This window comes from Gouania willdenowi, chromosome 6 (genome assembly GCF_900634775.1).
Source record: "Gouania willdenowi chromosome 6, fGouWil2.1, whole genome shotgun sequence".
Classification (NCBI taxonomy): Eukaryota; Metazoa; Chordata; class Actinopteri; order Blenniiformes; family Gobiesocidae; genus Gouania; species Gouania willdenowi.
Window position 1 is genome coordinate 40,287,842 of NC_041049.1, and position 19,187 is coordinate 40,307,028.

The 19,187-nt window shown below is 39.1% G+C and overlaps 2 protein-coding genes across 11 annotated transcripts in view; one reads left to right on the forward strand and one right to left on the reverse strand.

The window, feature by feature from the left end:
• Positions 1 to 875: 875 nt before the first annotated feature.
• tnni1c (troponin I, skeletal, slow c) lies at positions 876 to 4,482 on the reverse strand. Its single transcript, XM_028449709.1, has 8 exons — positions 4,302 to 4,482; positions 4,155 to 4,158; positions 4,038 to 4,064; positions 3,435 to 3,476; positions 2,034 to 2,165; positions 1,873 to 1,962; positions 1,621 to 1,803; positions 876 to 994 (listed from the first exon to the last, which is right to left on the reverse strand). The coding sequence occupies exons 1-8, from the start codon at positions 4,310 to 4,312 to the stop codon at positions 899 to 901; spliced, it is 585 nt and encodes a 194-aa protein (XP_028305510.1). The 5' UTR covers positions 4,313 to 4,482; the 3' UTR covers positions 876 to 898.
• Positions 4,483 to 8,730: 4,248 nt separating this feature from the next.
• c2cd5 (C2 calcium dependent domain containing 5) overlaps positions 8,731 to 19,187 on the forward strand; it is a 52,675-nt gene continuing 42,218 nt past the window's right edge. For all 10 annotated transcript variants that reach the window (XM_028448971.1, XM_028448975.1, XM_028448976.1 and 7 more), the window contains exons 1-7: positions 8,731 to 9,021; positions 9,384 to 9,492; positions 12,394 to 12,480; positions 12,569 to 12,740; positions 12,821 to 12,916; positions 16,896 to 17,051; positions 17,142 to 17,379. In XM_028448971.1, the coding sequence (XP_028304772.1) occupies positions 9,403 to 9,492; positions 12,394 to 12,480; positions 12,569 to 12,740; positions 12,821 to 12,916; positions 16,896 to 17,051; positions 17,142 to 17,379 (839 nt within the window). In that variant the 5' untranslated portion in view covers positions 8,731 to 9,021; positions 9,384 to 9,402. The remainder of the gene's footprint in view (positions 9,022 to 9,383; positions 9,493 to 12,393; positions 12,481 to 12,568; positions 12,741 to 12,820; positions 12,917 to 16,895; positions 17,052 to 17,141; positions 17,380 to 19,187) is intronic.

Here is a 19,187-nt window from a genome sequence, read left to right on the forward strand (position 1 = left end):
AATCTAAATCTAAATGATAAATGTAAATCTTAAAGTTCACGTCAATTATTTTGGTACTTCCAGAGATTTTGCCTATTAGCTAATTATTTAGTTTCACCCGTGACATTTAGATTTAACATTTAATAGTTAGATTTAGATTTAACATTTAAATTTAACATAACATATTTTTTACAAGAAATACAATCACACATTTCACAAATTTTGCTGTGAATCTGGTCAAAAGTCTGGAATCACTCAGTTGTTTGAATGTGTGGATGTTTGGATGGTTTAATGTTTTGATGTATGGATGTTTAGTTAGAATAAGGCTCTAGTGTGACATGCACATGCTGTCTGTTCCGCACGCTTCACATTCCCCTGGGGCCGCTTCATTTTGCCCCGTTCAATCATTCGTCCCCTCAGCGAAAGCAGAACAAGGACAGTCGCAGGTGTGTGACAATAAATAACATTTATTACTACAGAGGAATTCATTCCACTTCATCAGAGGAAAGGCCAAGTTTATCTTTACACTGACAGACACTAACAGCGACACAAAGACACCCCAAAGGAAAATTTATTGGAAATAACACTATTCTATTCGCTATAATAAGATTCTGCCTTAGAATTTTGTACATATGTTAAAAATGCACATACATTAGCATCACAAATGTGTGTATAATTTAAAGGAAAAGCGAGCCCCTACAATTTGTGACATTTTTTCTTACATTTAATTAGCCCCAGCAGCAGCATGCTGTGTATTCACATGACTATTATACAAAAGACTCAGTTTCAAGATAAAACTATACACACTGGTTTCATGCAAAGAGGCCATTCACGGTCTAAATCGCTGATGAAAGTGGTCAACTTTGTAAATTAATCTCGCTAAAAACCTCACTTCCTGTAAGTGTATGGAAGAGTCTTTCTATTGGACCCCACCAGCAAACATCTTCTTCCTTCCCTCCATACCAGACATGGCCTCCACGTTCTTACGCCAATCACCCACCTCCATGGTGAGCTCCTGGAGAGTCAGAAACCACATAATTTGGTTAAAAGTTGCAAATTAGAGTGGACAAAAACTGACAGAAAAAGTGGTAAAAAAGGTTCAAAGTGTCATTATTAGCTTAAAGTGGCAGGAATGGGGGAGGGGGTGGTAATTTAATTTTAAAAGTAGGAACAATTAGTTTAAACTGGCAAATGACAAACTGTGAATGTGGTTAAATTGGCAAAACATTAGCATGAAATATAGTGAAAAGAGGATAGAATTGACAATGATGGTTCAACGTATTTAACATTAGGTGGAAAAGTGGTGTAAAGGGTTTATAAGTGCTGAAAATGTCTTCAAAGTGAAAAAATGTGCAGAAAAGGCATTGAAATTTGATGGAGAAGTGTCAGAAATGGTAGTAATGTAGCAAAAATACATTAAAAGAAGTTGTGAAAATAGGTTAAAATATGGCAAGTTTGCTGTAGTTGCAGAAAAAGGGTACAACATAGGCAAAAATTTGCTCAAATTGTTCAGAAAATAGTTCTAGTTTTTTTAAGCCAACCTTCTGGCATCCCCCCCCAATGTCTTGTGACACCAAATGGGGTCCTGACCCCTGAGAACCCCTGGTTTAAAACATGTGTGACAGGTACACAGAGCTTTACCTTCTCTTGTTTGATGTCCTCTTTCTTCACCGACTTCAGGTTGGACCTCAGGTCCATGGACTCTTTGGTTTTGGCTCCAAACAAAGCTTTCATCATCTCATCGGCTGAGACTCTCACCTTCCTCAGTGCCGGCTTCTTAAACTTTCCACCCAGATCTTGGACCTTTAGTTTGAGCTCATTGATCTGCATATGGTGGAAAGAAAAGTTTAAATCCAAACAATGTGTAACGCTGTAGAAGAGGAGAGAGCATACGTCTCTGATGTTCTTGTAGACTTTTGCCTCACAGTCGTACCGTTCTTCATCCACCGCTTCGATCTTACCGTGCATCTGCTTCACCAGGTTCTGAACAAAAATAGGTGAGAACAGACCATCAGTTTCATGATGCTTTTCTATGTTCCATGCCCCACACTGACCTGCAGCTCCTCCATGTCTAAACCACTGATCTGCAGAGGTGGGATCTTCTCTCCCAGGTAACGGACCTTCTCCTCCTCACATGCACTTTTCTCAGCTTCGAGCTCCTCCATGGCACGAGTGAGTAGAAGGATCTAAACAAGTGAACAGTGCATGAAAACACGGGTAATCAGACAATTTTTTAAACTGTTAAATTTTGTAATAAACTATAATAAATGATCTGGATCAATGATCCTGATCATGGTCACATTTTAAAGGCTCAGATGAAAATTCTATCTAGGGTGTAAAAATAAACTGACTTGGCGATATATCGCTATATTTCACAACGCGATTATCGTATATCGATCCCAAAAAATTTCCAAATCAATTTTTTAATCATGTTTTTTTAGAAAAAAAAACATTTAACTGTGCTAACATATTCATAGCACATAAACTCTCTGTCACTATGTGTCAGTGAATGCAGCATCAGACATTGTTAAATTACCTCACTCCTCAATACATTTTAGCTGGAAGTTGATTGCACTTTATTTTCATAAAACATACTGGGCACTTTGATAAACATGTTTTTGATAATGGTGCTTGAATTAGTTATTAGTTAACAAGTTAAATGGTAAATGTACTTGATTTTATATAGCGTTTTATCACCACACTGAAACAGTCTCAAAGCGCTTTACATATCAGCTCATTCACCCAATCACTCTCACATTCACACACCAGTGGGACAGGACTGCCATGCAAGGCGCTAGTCGACCATTGGGAGCAACTTAGGGTTCAGTGTCTTGCCCAAGGACACTTCGACACATAGTCAGGTACTGGGATCGAACCCCCAACCTCTCGATCAGAAGACGACCCTCTACCACCTGAGCCACGGTTGCCCGTAGTTACTTGTCCTCGAAAGTGGAAAAAAAAAAACATTTTGTACTTGAAAAGGTGAAATTTGTAATTATTGATACCGCAATATATTGTGACTTATAATGTATTATTTAAAGTTTAGCTTTGGTTGAAATTTTGCCAAAATCCATTAAGCACTTTTGGCACAATCCTGCTAACAGGCAAACAAACACATAACTAAGTAAACACTAGCAAAAGTATGGTAAATAATGATATCATTAATAATTATAAATATATAATATTATAAAGCTGGGGGTTTACATCCAAATATGTTGACCTGTTTAAAACCTTTACCTTTTAAAAGAGAGAATATTATTTATATATTGAAGGAAAACTGAGAATTATCTACTGTAGCTTTTCTGGTTAGCATCGAGCTCATGACCCTTTGTGGGTCTCGACCCAGTGCTGGTATCCTGGAATGGAATGCAGCATTCTCAATGGTCCAGACAGGCACATGTAGAATGTAGCGATATGTGGATTTATCTATAGGTGACTGTAAAGTACTGTTTTACCTTCAGCGATAGTTTCCGTGAGGCTGAAATCTTGCATTTTGGCTGGAAATAAAACAAAAATAGACACATCAGGTACTTCTCTTATTTTGAAGAGACACCACATGCAAAGTTAGCACCTTCTTCATGGAGCCTTTCCCATTTTGTCACCCTCAACGTCATTTTTTAGCCATTTTGAAATTAAATTAAATTAAATTTAATTTTAATAGTTTTTTTAATTTTATTTAAAAAACATTTTTTTTATTATTATTAACCAAAAAAAGCAAAAACATACTTATGAGGGTAACAATCTGCTTGGTTAAGTTTCTCCTGAATCAAAGTAAAACCCAAATCTTTATCAAGTCATTGTACAAATTTTTATTTGTCAATTAAAATAAATGTATTTTATTTCAGATTATATTTCACCATTCATTGTTTTGTAATAAAAAAAAAATTCCACATGGTGTTGAATAGATCTGCATCATGGTAACTCTTGGCTTTGTGTTTTTCTTTGGGAAAGTAAAGCAAACATTAAAATATCATAAAAATTGAAATACTTCTTTATTAGTTTGCACAACAGGACAGATATGCACGATAAGAAGTACATATACATGTTAATATATCTACCTTTGGCTGTTTGGCTGATGATGAGTTCTGCAAAGGAGGAAACACCACATGGATTTTACAGTTTCACTAACACAAGTACATTAAATAATTACCCAGACAAGTAACAACTTAACTTACATCGCTGTGATGGCCAAACAGAGTTTGATGTAATAAGAAATGATAGAAAAATGGTCAACTCAATGACAATTATGTTGTACAAGTAATAATAACACAGAATAGTACAAATAAACCAGCCAGAATAATCTTTATATCAAACAAACTTACTCATCTGACATGTTTCCTTTTTAATAAGGAAGAGTTTCTCTGGTGAAAAATAAACAATTATCCTTTCATAGGTTGAGTTTAAAGTCAAAAGTGGTGGTTAGCAGTCAGTGGCTTTTATAGTTCACATGTCAACCAAAGATCTTTGACTAAGAGGAGGAGTCACTATGAGAAGTATTCAATCTGTTTTTAGGATGGAGATCATATTCCAATTCACAGGGATGAGTGACAACATTTCTACACAAAATATTTCTATACACAACATAGGTTGCAGGTTGCATGAATTACTTTTATGTGTTTGTGTTCCTTCAATTTGAGATTGGTGTGTGTGTGTGTTATCTATGAAGTAATGTGTGTTTTTGACCTCAAAATGTAAATAAAGTGTCTATTTGTACGGTTGCTGTACGGACAACCCCCGGCGCTATTGGACCGAAGTACACGTACGTGGCATTTTAGGGTTAGGATTAGGTTTGGGATTAGGCTTGGGTTTAGGGTTAGGGTTATAACCCTATATCACAACAATTTTTAGGGTTAGGGCTAGGGTAAGTTTATTTTTAGTCACGCGACCTAAACTGACCAATGACTGATCTATCATGTGACCTAAACTGGCCAAATAGGGGCACTGCGTACGAATAGACTGTTGGTATATTGATACGGCACCGTATGGATAGTCACTGCCAAATGTAAGCTTTACCCATCTTCTTCTGTTTGGTGCTATAGAATAGAGACACAGTGAGATGTCATCTTTGTTACTATAGCTACGCGTACATCTGGTCTAGTAACAGCAACGAACACTGTCAGAAATGATGGAGCTGTCATCACAGGAGATGATCACAAAGAACCACCTGTTGTCTTTGAATATTATTGCCTCCCTGTTTACGAAAATAAAACACAAGGTTTTCCTGTTAGCACAGACTGCAGACTTGGTCAACTCTGTACTGTTCCATTTGGGTTGAAAACACAGATGTGATGTAAACATCTGACTGTAGTTTCCTCATTTTAACAACATATTGCTCACATTGCTCCATTACGTTACATTTCATAAACAGTCTAATGGGCAAATGACAATCTGGGGGCCACACGTGGTCCTTGGCCAAATTTTGTGCGGCCTCCAAAGTAGTAAATGCACAGCATTACATAAAATTACAGAAGATACAAAAGATGACAGCAAAAACACACAAAAGGACCACAAAAACATATAAATGACAATAAAAAAATGTTCTTGTACTTTTGTGTTATTGGAGTCAGTTTTGTGTATTTTTATGTATACAGTATTTTTTATTAAAAATATACACAACTGACTTCGATAACACTAAAAGACAACGAAAACAGCCTTAATAAGGGAACAATATACAAAATGACTATAAGAATACACATAACTGACTCCATTAACACAAAATTACAACACAAATACACAAAATGACCACAAAAACACACAAAATCAGAGAGAAATATACAAAATGACAACAAACACACAAAATGAAAGAAAAATGTACAAAATGAAATCAAAATTACACAAAACTGACTCCAAAAACACCAAATTCATACAGAAATACACAAAATGACAACAAAAACACACAAAACAACATTAAAAAAAAGCATACAAAATAAGAGAAAATGTACAAAACTACAACAAAAACATGCTCAGTTTGTTCATTATTCTGATGCTAACATAAAAGTTGATCATATGATACTCAGATCAAATACAATAACATTTTTGTGGCCGGGCTGTGATAAAAGTTGCCCGTCCCTGGTCTCAGCAACAGTAAAGGTGTATTTGGTGTGTGAGAAAAAGACGTGCTCAACAGCAGGCTGCTTGTTGCTTGTTGCTATATTCACTGCTATGTCTGCAATCCACACAATGTGCACGCACTCAGTCAAAGATGTTATTAAAACACGTGCTCAGATCAACCTCAGGGGGTCTGGCAATTCAGGGAAATAATTTTTCAGAGCAAAACAGAAGCTCCTCTTTGTGGTGGGACTATAAGATATATATATATATATATATATATATATATATATATATATATATACAGAGAGAGAGAGAGAGAGAGAGAGAGAGAGAGAGAGAGAGAGAGAGAGAGATATCTTTCAGGAGGAAAATTCATGTTTGTATCAGATTTAGGCAGGTTGGGAGCCACCAATTATCACAAGTTAAAGTTTCCTTTAGAAACATGTGTAACCATGCAGTAGATCCTCTCTGTATTTCTTCAGTTTAGTTCACCCATCATGTGACTAAAGACTCCCAGACACAATAACAGAGCAAGAAGTCAAAGGAAAGGACTGGTCTTTGATGTGAGGTGACATGTGGACCATAAAACTAGTATTTCTGATGTTTTTTTTTACAAGGTGCTCACAGATTTATGAGTAAAACCAGGCAATGGTTGTTTGCGCTTTCAACACTTCAGAGAGGACTGATTTACGAGGACCATTTCTGTTGCTCCAACTCTTGATTGATCAAAACAAAATCCTGAAAGACTTTCCACAAGTCTTTGGTCCTGGTTTATTTATGAAGGTTGAGTTAGTCTTGACTCCTGCTGTTTTTAAGGTGAAAGTGATATTGCCTTTAATGAGTCATAGCCTGAAAAAAAATGTACATTTGTGAATTGAAAATGATGCCTATACATTAATAAATAGATGAATATCAGATCTTCAAAGGAAGGGAGAATGGTGCTCCCCTGAGAGGAGGTCACACGTACGAGTTCAGGGATGGCAAAGCTATTTATCTTCAGGAAGACACAACAAAAATAACCATGTATTTATCTTCCTCATCTGAACGCAAGTGACAAGTGACGAGTTGTGTGATTTAGTTCAGCTCCGTTTAGGAAAAAGGTCAATATTGACATAGCATCAAGTTTCTGCCTGCAATGTTTCAAAAAAGGTAAATAAGTAAATACAAATTTATTGCAAAGTATTTCAGGGCTGAGAAAGCCACATAAATATGTCTCAATAATAGAAAAAAGTTTTTTAAAAAGAAAAATATTGAATCGAAGAAAAATACAAAAAAGTATGGAAGCCCGTTTCCGCCACTAAAAAAAGTAAAAACTCACCAAGGAAAGTCATAATAATGAGTTAGAAAGTCATAATTATGAGAAATAAAGTCATAATTATGAGATAGAAAGTCATAATTATGAGAAAGAAAGTCATAATTATGAGAATTATGAACATGTTTGGTACATCCATCTGTACGCATGGCACTGACCAGAAATATCCATTTGTTGTTCAATAAATCGTGCTCTACTTCAGCCACATCAGTTTTATCCTTTCGACACCAGAGCCTCTTTTTGCTTAGTATCTTTTCAAGGTTGCATTTACTCAGCAGATTTCTATGTGAATTTGCAAGCAAACAAAGTATTCCATCATTTGTAAAGCCTAAAGTCTAAAGTAGTCTTCAATAGTCTTATCAGCCATCTCTCAGTGTCAGCTACTCACCACATGAACAAGCTGCTGTAAATGTGTTTAAGTATCTCATAAATATGACTTTACAAACTCATAATTATGACTTTCTATCTCATAATTATGACTTTACTAACTCATAATTCTGGCTTTCTTTCTCATAATTGACTTTCTTTCTCATAATTATGACTTTCTATCTCATAATTATGACTTTCTTTCTCATAATTATGACTTTCTATCTCATAATTATGACTTTCTTTCTCATAGTTATGACTTTGTTTCCCATAATTATGACTTTCCTTGGTAATTTTTTTTTTTTTTTTTGACGAAATGGGCTTCAATAAAAAAGAGAAAGCAAACAAAAATAAAAATAAAAACAGAAATAGAGAAAATAAAAATAGACAAAAGTAAAGCAAAATAAAATAAAATGACTCATAATATACAGAACCACTACAAAAAATATGCAGAATGACAGAAAAATACACAAACAATAACAAAAACAGATTATGAGAGAAAATTACACAAAATGACACAGAAAACACACAACATAACAAAAAATGTGAGAAAAATATACTAAATGATAACAGAAATACACAAACACATTAATCAACTACAAAAGTACACAAAAACACACAAAATGAGACAAGAATACACAAAATGATAACAGAAATACACAAAGCATTTAAAAAACACACAAACAACAAAAATACACACAATAAGAAAAAACTGTGCAATACATTATAACACATTTTATGTTCTATAATAGACTAGTACATTTCAACTACAAAGATCTTATTGGAGTTGAAACGGGGCATAAATGGCAGTAAATAAAAATAAAATAAAATAGAATAGAATAAAAAAATGTCAGAGATTAAAGTACATTTCCTGAAAAAAGTTGTCTGACTAAATGAAACCTTAATATAAAATACAATTGAATTGATTATTTAATGTGCTTTCAGAAGAGAAACTGTTTTTGTTGATAATTTCCCTAAGGTTCTACTGAATGATGAACTTTCCGTGGTGTCCCTGAAGGCAGCACCACTTGAAGTCATTGATCTTCCGCTGTTTGCTGCCGTTTACCTGCTTAATGCGTTCTCACTGCTGACATGTGTACAGACTAATCACCATACTGTGATCATATCTGTCTGTGACTAGGGTCGGTGTTAGGGTGTTTTTTGGGTGAACTAGTCCAAACACGTCCCTGAACCGAACGGGAAGCAGCGCTCCGTGTTATGAGAGAAACGCGGAGGTCAGTCGGACGGACGGACGTAGTCAGCTGCTGTGATGTCCGGGTGAAATGAGCCTGTGTGCTCGCTGTGTAGTGCCGGTAAGGACGTGCTTCCTTCCCCTGGGATGTCAGGCTGCTTGTAGACACACGTAGGTCGTGGTTTAATGTCAAACATGGCCGATGGTGTCGGTGGAGCTAAAGAGATTTGGACCGCAGTGCGGCTAAGTGGCTTTCCGTGTTAGCTTCAGGCTCGTCTGTGTTGGTCTGTGTTTGTCTGTAGCTCCAAGGCTGTCGGTGTTATTTATGGTCACACTGTTGTTGGGCTGTTTGAAGGGAAGCTAGCTGGAGTTAGCGTGTTTGCTAATGAGCTGTAATGGAGCTGTCAACAGCACATGACCACTTCAGGGACTGCAGTGCTGCATTCACAGACACTTTCTTAAACATACTGCATGTTCACACAGGTTGAAGCCAAACTTAACCATGCCAGGGAAGCTGAAGGCCAAAATAGTGGCAGGACGCCACTTGCCTGTGATGGACAGAGCCAGTGATCTGACTGATGCCTTTGTAGAGGTAAGTATTGATCCTCATCGATGTTTATCATCTACAATGACTTTGATCCTCTACAGACCTGAAGTAGGGCTGGGACGATGTGCTTCTGTCTCGATTTGACTTTAACCACGAAACTTATTTTTAGTATTGCGATTCGCTAGGGACTATCATAACGATATTAATGTTCTTACTTTGCTTGTTCAAGAGTAAAAGTGGAATCAAACACAAGGCTCAAACATACTCGGGCAGAACATACACATTTAAGTGCAGAGCTTAGGTTTTACGACCACTCGGACTCCGCCCCGTGTACCTGGTGTCACAGGCAGATGCCGCCGGAAATAATTACGCACCGGTGCGCTCGAGTATCAAGCTCAGAGTGCGGACAGTCCGCACATTGTTTGCCGAGTATGTTTGGGTCTTCAGGGCCACTTTTCCATTATTGTGGAAAACAGATGGAAAAAATGCTATTCATGTTCTGCAATGGAGAAACTTTCTGACCCGTTTAATATTTTCTTTCTTTCTCTTCATTTAAAATCAGGCCCTAACGTGACACAGAAATGCCTCACATACGCGTTTTGTGAACGATTTCATGCATTACGCGCTGGGCGATATTGACCACAATTTATATTTATATACAATATAAATGTTGATCTTTCTAACTCTAAAGTCTCACCAGACAGAAAGACAATTGTGTTAAATTTGCCAACGTAAAATGTCACACAGGCACATATTGTTAACAAACACCTGCACAGTCTGTGCCACATTAGTCTTTTTCTCCTCTAAGGGACAGCACGTGTGAGTGAGTTCTTCTTTAGGTGAAGATTTGGGTTAGAATGCACTCACTGATCATATAATTGAGCTTTCATGCTGTTCTAAGAAGTCATGAAAGCAAACACTCCTAAAACAAGTATTTTAATAATAAATAAGCTATAAAATAAAAATATACCAATATAGGTGATATTGTATTTTTCTATATCACCAAAATAAAAATTTCAGTATATCTTGATATATTGCCCAGGTCCTATAGCAGTGGTTCTCAAACTATTTTTGGGCATTTCCCACTTTAAAAGAATGTGAACATTCCCCCACCTGCGGCTGCGCCCATTGCCCCCAAAACAATCCTGACAAATAACACATTTTCATGTCAAATACAGGAAATAACGAAACAATCTGCGCCAAAAGCTTAAGAAAATGGAAAAGTAAATACATTTTTTTTTAAGTCAGCTAATGAAAGTTTGTTTATTGTTCGGCTCCATTTCACATGCTGACATAAATCGTTATTTTTTCACTTTTTTGGTTCTTCGTTACATTTTGTTCCTGGTCCATATAATGTAGTCTAATAATTTAATGCTCTTTTAATTTCTGCTATATTTTTAGGTTCTCATTATTACTTTCGTTATGTGTAGGCATTTGTTTTGTGTTAATGATCTTTATTGTCAATGAAGAAGAGTGGCATGAAATTGAAAATGTCCTCGTGTTTGGCACGCCCCACCTGTCATGTTTCCATTCCCTATCAGGGGGTGCACTACGCACTTTGAAAAACACTGATTTAAAGGGGACATATCATGCTAAATCCACTTTTTTAGCCCTTAAATGCATTTTGTTGTATATTTATAGTGCTTAGAAGTACAGAAAAAATCAAATTAGTCTCTTCAGGTGCTCCGTTGATATCTTTATATTCTGTTTTGCTCATATTTTTCAATCTGTTTCGATTTTTCTATTCTCTATTACGTTTTTTGAACTATTACATCACAGTATTTGCAGCGGAACTGCCAAATTAGCACATCAACTCCAGGTCCAACACTTCGAGCAATCCACCATTTTTATTTCTCGCTTTTATTTTGTAGTCCAAGCTCAAGGATGCCGAAGTTACGAGAGGATAAGTCAAAATGTTCGGTTGTTGGATGTAGTAACCCACACGCTTCATTACACCGTTTCCCAGCATCAGAACCTTTTCAAAGTGCCTGGTTGAGTTTTATTTTTTATGGAAATGTACCCACATCTGTGGATAAGGTCATTTTTGTGTGCGCAAATCACTTCAAGGATGACTGCTTCTGCAACCTCCACCAGTATAAAGAAGGATTTGCCGAAAGACTTTGTCTGATTGAGGGTTCAATTCCTTCGATCTTTGGAGACGACGAACACAGCACTTCGGTAAGCTGTAAATAACGCTAAAAAGTGTGATGATAAGACGTCCCTGTCATTGTTTTGTTAGCATTAGCAGTTGCACCGTCTTCAGACTTCATATGTTAGCGCTGTGTGCTCGTTTTAGATCCTTGATGATATGGCCTACGTGATTTAATTTAAGTCTAAAGTTTTCATTAGTCATTTCATTTTGCCGTTTTTGTCTTTGAAAAGACTGTATTAAAATGCATTTCGTGACGTTAGCTTGGCGCTAGCGTTAGCTCGGTGCTTGTGTTAGCTCACTTGTTAGGGTTCTGCAGGTTCATCATCTTCATTTTCATCTCGCTCCGCTGGGTCCGACTCTGGCTCGAACATGTAAGGCTGGATGGACAAGTCTTCTGTTGTTGACATTTTTCAAATAACCTCTGAATAAAAAGTTTATGCGCCGCTACATAGCCGTATCTCTTCTATCAAACTACAAAAATGGCCGAACAGGGTGGAGTTGAACCGAGTGTCACCTGAAGAGGGGCCGGGGTATGGAGTGTCTCATTTGCATTTAAAGAGACCGCACCAAAACGAGTTACTCTCAGAAGCACATCAGAAAAGGGGCCTGTGGAGCTATAATAATGAGGAATTCAGACCCAAGCATTGCAGTTCCGCTTTATATAGACCACAACTGTATGATTTATATGTAAAAAGGAAGGATTTAAAACCATGATATGTCCCCTTTAAAAACTATTTCTCATGTGTCAAATTATGATTCATGCATCTAAAAGATATCATTTATGTATTTTCTAGGTCAAGTTTGGGAACACAACCTTCAAAACAGACGTTTATCCCAAGTCTCTGAATCCACAGTGGAACTCGGAGTGGTTCAAGTTTGAGGTACGACACCCACAGTGTTGTGTTTTTTATTTACATCCCATAATGTAAAAATAACATGGGTTACCATTTTTTATTGGTGTGGACGCAGGTGGATGACGAGCACCTGCAGGATGAGCCATTGCAGATCACAGTGTTGGACCATGACACCTACAGTGCTAATGATGCCATTGGAAAAGTTTACATTGACATCGACCCTCTGCTGTACAGCGAGGCTGCGTCTGTCATCTCCGGCTGGTTTCCAATTTATGACACCATCCACGGTACCAGCAGATAGATTATTATTATGTATATATGACAAATATCTTTGTCTGTTTCTGACTGTGCTTTCTTTTCTGATTAGGTATTCGAGGGGAGATTAATGTCCTCGTCAAAGTGGAATTATTCAATGATTTGAATCGCTTCAGACAATCGTCATGTGGTGTCAAGTTTTTCTGCAGTACGTCTGAACTCACAAATGTTGCATAAATCTTTCAAATGTACTTATAAGAAGATCTGTTCTTAACAAAACACATTATTAAGCACCATATTCATTTAATGGCCTTTTAAAAATGGGACTACTTTACAGTTTTAGAGCTTGTGTTTCTCCATCTTGAAATCATGTGATTGATGATGTCACACGGTCCCACTGCCTGTAAACATCCCATTGTTTTCTATTGGAGTGAAGCATTCAGCCTGTTTTTTAAATAATTTAGCAGCCTTTTCAGTCAAAATGACAAGTTGTGCAGCTTTTGGTTCTTGGTTGCTCTAAAAAAACCCAGGAAATGTTAAAGATGCCCATATAACCCACCCTCTTTTCTTTACCAAAAGAGAATAAAAACAGTTGTGACCTGAAAAAAATCTGTGACCTTAAGACAGTGTCTTAAACTGTCCGTGATAAGCTCGCTAACCTTACCCACCAGAGCCTGTCAGTACATTGTTTAAGGGAGAGTAAAGGCTCCTTAAGAGAGCTCTTCCTCTCTGCTTCATTGTCTACTGTCAGGGTCTTGCCAGTGCTGTTGCGCGTAGAGACCCTGAACGTTGCAATTTTGCTCCCCTACGGAGCGATGGCGCCCCCGACGCTCCGTTTTCAGCAACTGAGGGGGGGGATTTCCTGTTGTTTTTTTCCTTTTTTTAATTGGTACCTTAGTAGTAATTGTTGCACACTTAAACATTAAAGGCACTTCCAGGTGTGCACTGGTTGTTTTAACCCTTTTTTAATTTGCATAACCGAGAAACACGCATCAGCAGCAACATCTATTTAATACATGACAATTTGCTCAGATGCTCCTGAGGACCCCTGTCGCCACTTAGCTGACCCCCAATGTTGCCTGTGTTACGGCAAATTTGTGGTTGACCTCATTTGGAGACATGATTTATTGCTCTGGTTGAGTGATGGAGTCCAGGCGATGCATTGATGATTTTATAAAAAAGGTTTATTATAAAACTAAGTAAAAAAGGAGTACAAAGATGGACAAAAATTGGTGACCGCCCTGGCCAGGCGATCCGATGAAAGAGACCCGCTCTGTTTAACAGTTTCACAGCTTAAGCTTTTATACAGATAACATAAGAAGTTCCACCCTGAGGTAAGGAGAAGGGGGGAGTCAGATGCCCAGCAGTGGAAACATTTGAGGATGATGAAGACGTGTATATTATGAGGAAGATTGGGCGCCACTCTTATCTGTCCTTGATAGTGTGTGCGTTCGTGTATATCTGCATGTGAGTTTGAGTTTTGGCAGAGACTCTGTGTTGCACTGAGTACAATACGATCTGTACAGTTTAATCTAACATGATTCAGCTGTTCAAAAGTGCAAAGAGTAATGGAGTCATCATGTATTAAAACATGACAAATTGTACACATGAACACACATTTGACGATATGATGATGAATATAAAAATTGCCATAACACCTGTAAGCATCCTTGTCTTGGTAACTATGATCACCGTCCAATATAAACAGTGTGCTTTAACCGGACATAGCAAGTAGCGACACATGAAGTTGCTTGTCATGTTTCTGACTCAAAACGGATCATTCTACATGCGGCTTCATTCTGGTCGGACAGGTTTGGGCCGGGTCTTCTTTTTTCTGCCTGACTAAAGCGTGTGTGTTTGCACCCATTCGTCCACGTGTTTGTTCCAGTAATACTGCAGGCCCCACATAATACTTAATTTAAATTTGAAAAGAGCCTCTTGAAATCAGTCTTTTTAATGAGATGGTATTTCTTGCCTATATTGAGTTTGAGTATTTATTAGTGGAGGACCTATACCAAGCATGACTAACTCTCGAACTATATTCATCATCACCTTCACCAATTCAACAAATAACTTTTAGCTTTAAAGTAAAGCTAAAAAAATATATTTACTGTTTATATATATATAAGTAAAGCTATATATATATATATATATAGCTTTACTTCACTAAATTTGACCTTCACAGTGTTATACATTTCCCCCATGCTGTGAAAAGTTCCTAGTGAGAACGCTGCGTATGAAACTGCAGAGATGGAACAGTCGCTCCCTGCAGTCACAGTTTTTGTTTTTATCCTCTTTGGGTAAACAAGAGGTTTACATCGGCATTTTTTAACTTTTCTTGGATTTTTAAAGCTGGTAATGATCTAAAAATCAGGCTGAATGCTTCACTCCAATAGAAAACAATGGGATTTACAGGCAGTGGGGCCGTGTGACATCATCAATCACATGATTTCAAGATGGAAGAACACAGGCTCTAAAACTGTAAAGTAGTCCCATTTTTAAAATGAAATTAAATGAATATGGGGCATAATGAGTTTTGTTAGACAGATCTTCTAATGAGTACATTTCAAAGATTTTTAGGCCAAACTTGTAAAAAGAGTGGAAGATCGCTTTAAGTTTAAAGTATGCATGACACTTCCCTCACTCCCAGCTGGTCTGGCTCACCCACTTGGTGCACCACACACACATAACCAACCCTTGGGGGGCTGGATTGTGGGGCTAGAGGTGGAGGGGGCTATTCAGTAGTGGCACCGGGGCGGCACTCTCACCTCAGGTTGACCTACTAATCCCTCCAATTTTAATCACACCTCAACACACCACTCTCCGAGCTATCGCACCACATACACATATATGCACATAGGTTGGATGGGGAGCACCGCTCCCCTCCATCCACCTTCTTTTAATAACACTTCATACATTCACTAAACACACACATTCACTCAGGGGATTGGGAAGTGCCTCTCCATTGGGGAATAAAGAGGCACCATAACAGGGTGGTGGATAGTTGAACACATCTGGCCCCGTCGGGTGGGAGCCCGGCCCCTCTGTTGATGGCTGGGCCACCGTGTAGAGTACAAATACATCAGGGTGGTGGGCGGCGGGTCTCTGGGGGCGTGGGGGTCTCCGGGCAGTGTCGGCCTGGCGGGACGTGGGGGTGCCTCTTCCCTTCGGGGGTGGCTTTGTGCTTGTCTCGTCTCCTGGTTGCCTTGGGGGCACTCCCCATGGTGTGCAGGTCCGGGGTGGCCTGTGCCGCGGTTGGGGCGGGATTGCTTGGTGCTCTGGGATGATGCTGTTTGCTGGGGGGAGGCTCTAGCTGTTCCGATGGTTGAGGTCGGTATCGGCCGCTTGGGTGGGTGGTGAGGGCCGCACCCTAGCATGCCTGCGGGTGCGGCGCTGGGTGGCCCCTGCTTGGGCGGTGCCCTGTGAGGCCAGGCTCTGCCGCCTCGGGGCTGTGCGCGCCGCATGCAGGTGTGGCGGTCTGACTGGCCCCTTTGGGGGGGGTCCCCTTGCCGGCCCCTTGACGGCTATGGACATGGTCGTCGTCCCTGGGCGGGCTGCTTCTGTTCCGGGTCCATCTGGCCTGGGGTCCGGTCCCTGCTGCTCTGGGCCTGCCGGCGGACACCCGCTGGCTGCCCATTCAGCGCGACTCTGGCCGTCTGCTGGGCGTGTGCCTTGGCTCCTCTGCTGGGGTCTCAGGCGGGGGAGCTCTCTGGGCCCTCCCGTTGGGGGGTTGCGTGGGGGGTGTAATGTTGGCGAGGGGCATTGGGGTTGGGGGTTGGGGCTTTCTCAGATGTGTATGTGGGGGGCGGTGGCTGCTTTTCGGCCTGGGATCTCTGGGGCATCTGGGGGGCTGCTCGGCCGTGGGGCTCCTTGGCCCCCACTCTTTCTGCTGGCCTGGCTGCATCTGCAGGCCCGGGGCGGCGCCTGGGTTTGCAGTAGCAGTTTTTGCACATAAACTGGTCTACGATGCACTGGCATGCCTTGGGATGTGGGATAAAACTCGTACTGGGCTTTAAAAAAAAAAAGTTTAAAGTATGCATTGCATTAGGTACAATGTTATTAATCAGCACAGTTGGAGTTTCCTCTGAATTAGTAACTGCAGTAAATCTACTGTTAGTAGTGTTAGTCATAAAATCAAACACTTTTTAACACTTTTATTTTTTATTCGTTGAAAATTTGCACAACAGCCACATCCATTCCACGGTGCTACAGGGCAGCGATGGTCCACGGGTTCGTGGAAGAACTAGTGGTCAACGAAGATCCGGAATATCAATGGATCGACCGTATCCGAACTCCCCGGGCCTCCAACGAAGCACGACAGAGGCTCATTTCTCTCATGTCTGGTAAGCAAATTCTCCTTTTTTCATCCAAAAAAAGTGTTTTTGTCCTCCTCGCAGCTTCTTTTGTTACAACGCCCGGATGTTTGATTCCAGGTGAGCTACAGAGAAAGATCGGACTCAAAGTTCAAGAAATGGGGGGTAATGCAGTCGTGGGCTACCTGCAGTGTTTTGACCTGGAAGGAGAGTCGGGTCTGGTGGTCCGCGCCATCGGCACGGCGTGCACTCTGGACAAACTTAGCTCCGGTAGCGCCCCCAGCACTGCCACGCACGTGCATCCAAACACAGCTCCGTCATCCAACGCCTGCAATTCTCCCTCCAAAGATGGAAAAGAGTGAGTACGTTATCGTTGAGTGAAGCATGCACAGGAAGACATGTGACGATGAGGAAATGTGATCAAACCTGTGTGTGTGTGTGTGTGTGTGTGTGTGTGTGTGTGTGTGTGTGTGTGTGTGTGTGTGTGTGTGTGTGTGTGTGTGTGTGTGTGTGTGTGTGTGTGTGTGTGTGTGTGTGTGTGTGTGTGTGTGCGCGAGCATGTGGGGGAGAAGTTTGTTTACAGTCCACCACTTTCTCGTTGTGTGTCTCACTACTTATATTTGTAGTTTGTGTCTTGTGAAATGCATTATTAATGTAACATAACATGTCCTGAGACACACCCTGAGTAGTACACACACACACACAGCCATCTTCAAATGGCCCCTCCCTTCCCCCTGCCCAGCCTGTCTCTTCATGTCCCAGTACTGCATCCTTTACTGAGTATCAAGCACCCATTGTAAGCCTTCAACTGTGTGTTTTAGGACTTTTATCAGTTGCTGCAGGCATAACTGGATGTGACTGTAAACGTCTTTATTTGGAATAATGTGTCATTGTATGTATGAGACTCTGACAGGGATTTAAACAGGTTGAATTAATTAGTTTAATTTTAAAAATAAGAAGTTGATATTTATGAATATATTATTGTTGTCAGTTTTATTAAATGTAACGCTTTCTAATGCATACTTGCATTAGATAGTGTTGCAAATTAGATGGCGGCCCTCCATCTAATTTGGTGCAGCCCCCAAAAGTATATGCACAAAATGAAAGTAAAACAAAACGCAGTAGCAAAAATACCCAAAATGACTAAATAAATTCATAAAAGGACAGAAAATTTACAGAAAATACACAAGAGGACAACAAATACACTAAAATACACAAAAAAGACTCCAAAAAACTAAGCAAAGAAAAATGCACAAAATGGCAAAAAAAATATACAAAATTTACAGGAATATACAAAGAAATTACAAAAAAAATACGGAATGAAAGAAAAATGCACAAAAAAACTAAATACACAACATTTACAGGAAAATACACAAAATTTACAGAAAAATGCACTAAATTTACAGGAAATACGCAAAATGACTCAAAAAATATATAAAAAATTTAAGGAAAATCCACGAAAAACAGAAAATGTACAGCACAATACTCAAAATAACTACAAAAATATACCAAATTAAAGTAAAATGCCCAAAACCACAGAAAGTAGACAGAATTTTCAGGAAAATATACCCATGTCTGATGTAATGGCATCGTAAACATTTTATTTATTTGTTTGCCAAATATTTTTTTTAACTACTGTTAATTTTTGTCCATTTTCTGAGTTCTTAAATTATTTGAGGCAAATGCATGAAAAGAAGAGTTTCATTTGAAATGGTAGATTGTGTGTAAAAGGGGAAATAGAGAAACAAACCACAGTCGGTGGTTTAATAACTGCACATTGATGCTGTGATAAATATTGAATCACAAAAAATGTCCTTCAATAAGGATGACGTCCACTGAACTGATTTGGCTTAAAAGCAGACAAAATGAATGATAGTGTAATAATAATAATGGGTTAAAACAGTCAGAGTTTTCCAAATGAGTGGTTTTGTCAGATTTTGCATGTAAAAAAACAAAGATTTTACATTTCACAGTAGTTTCCAGAGTATTTTTTTCATCTTTTTCTGTGTAGAAATCTGTGAAATATATGTATTTTCTGACTCGTGGCTTTCTTTAAATGCCTTTTTGGGCTTGTGTTAACCTTTGATTACATCCCTGTCTTTGTATGTGACACACTGAGTACTTGAACTTGAAATAATGTAAAGAAGCAGTGCAAGAAGAGGGAAT

Bases quoted from the DNA above. Each gene is read 5' to 3' on its own strand.
- tnni1c (XM_028449709.1), bottom strand. The intron at 3,477-4,037 runs GTAGATATATTA...TTTTATTTCCAG, and splicing joins CATCAGCCAAACAGCCAAAG to CCAAAATGCAAGATTTCAGC. The intron at 1,804-1,872 runs GTATGCTCTCTC...CACCATATGCAG, and splicing joins TCTACAAGAACATCAGAGAC to ATCAATGAGCTCAAACTAAA.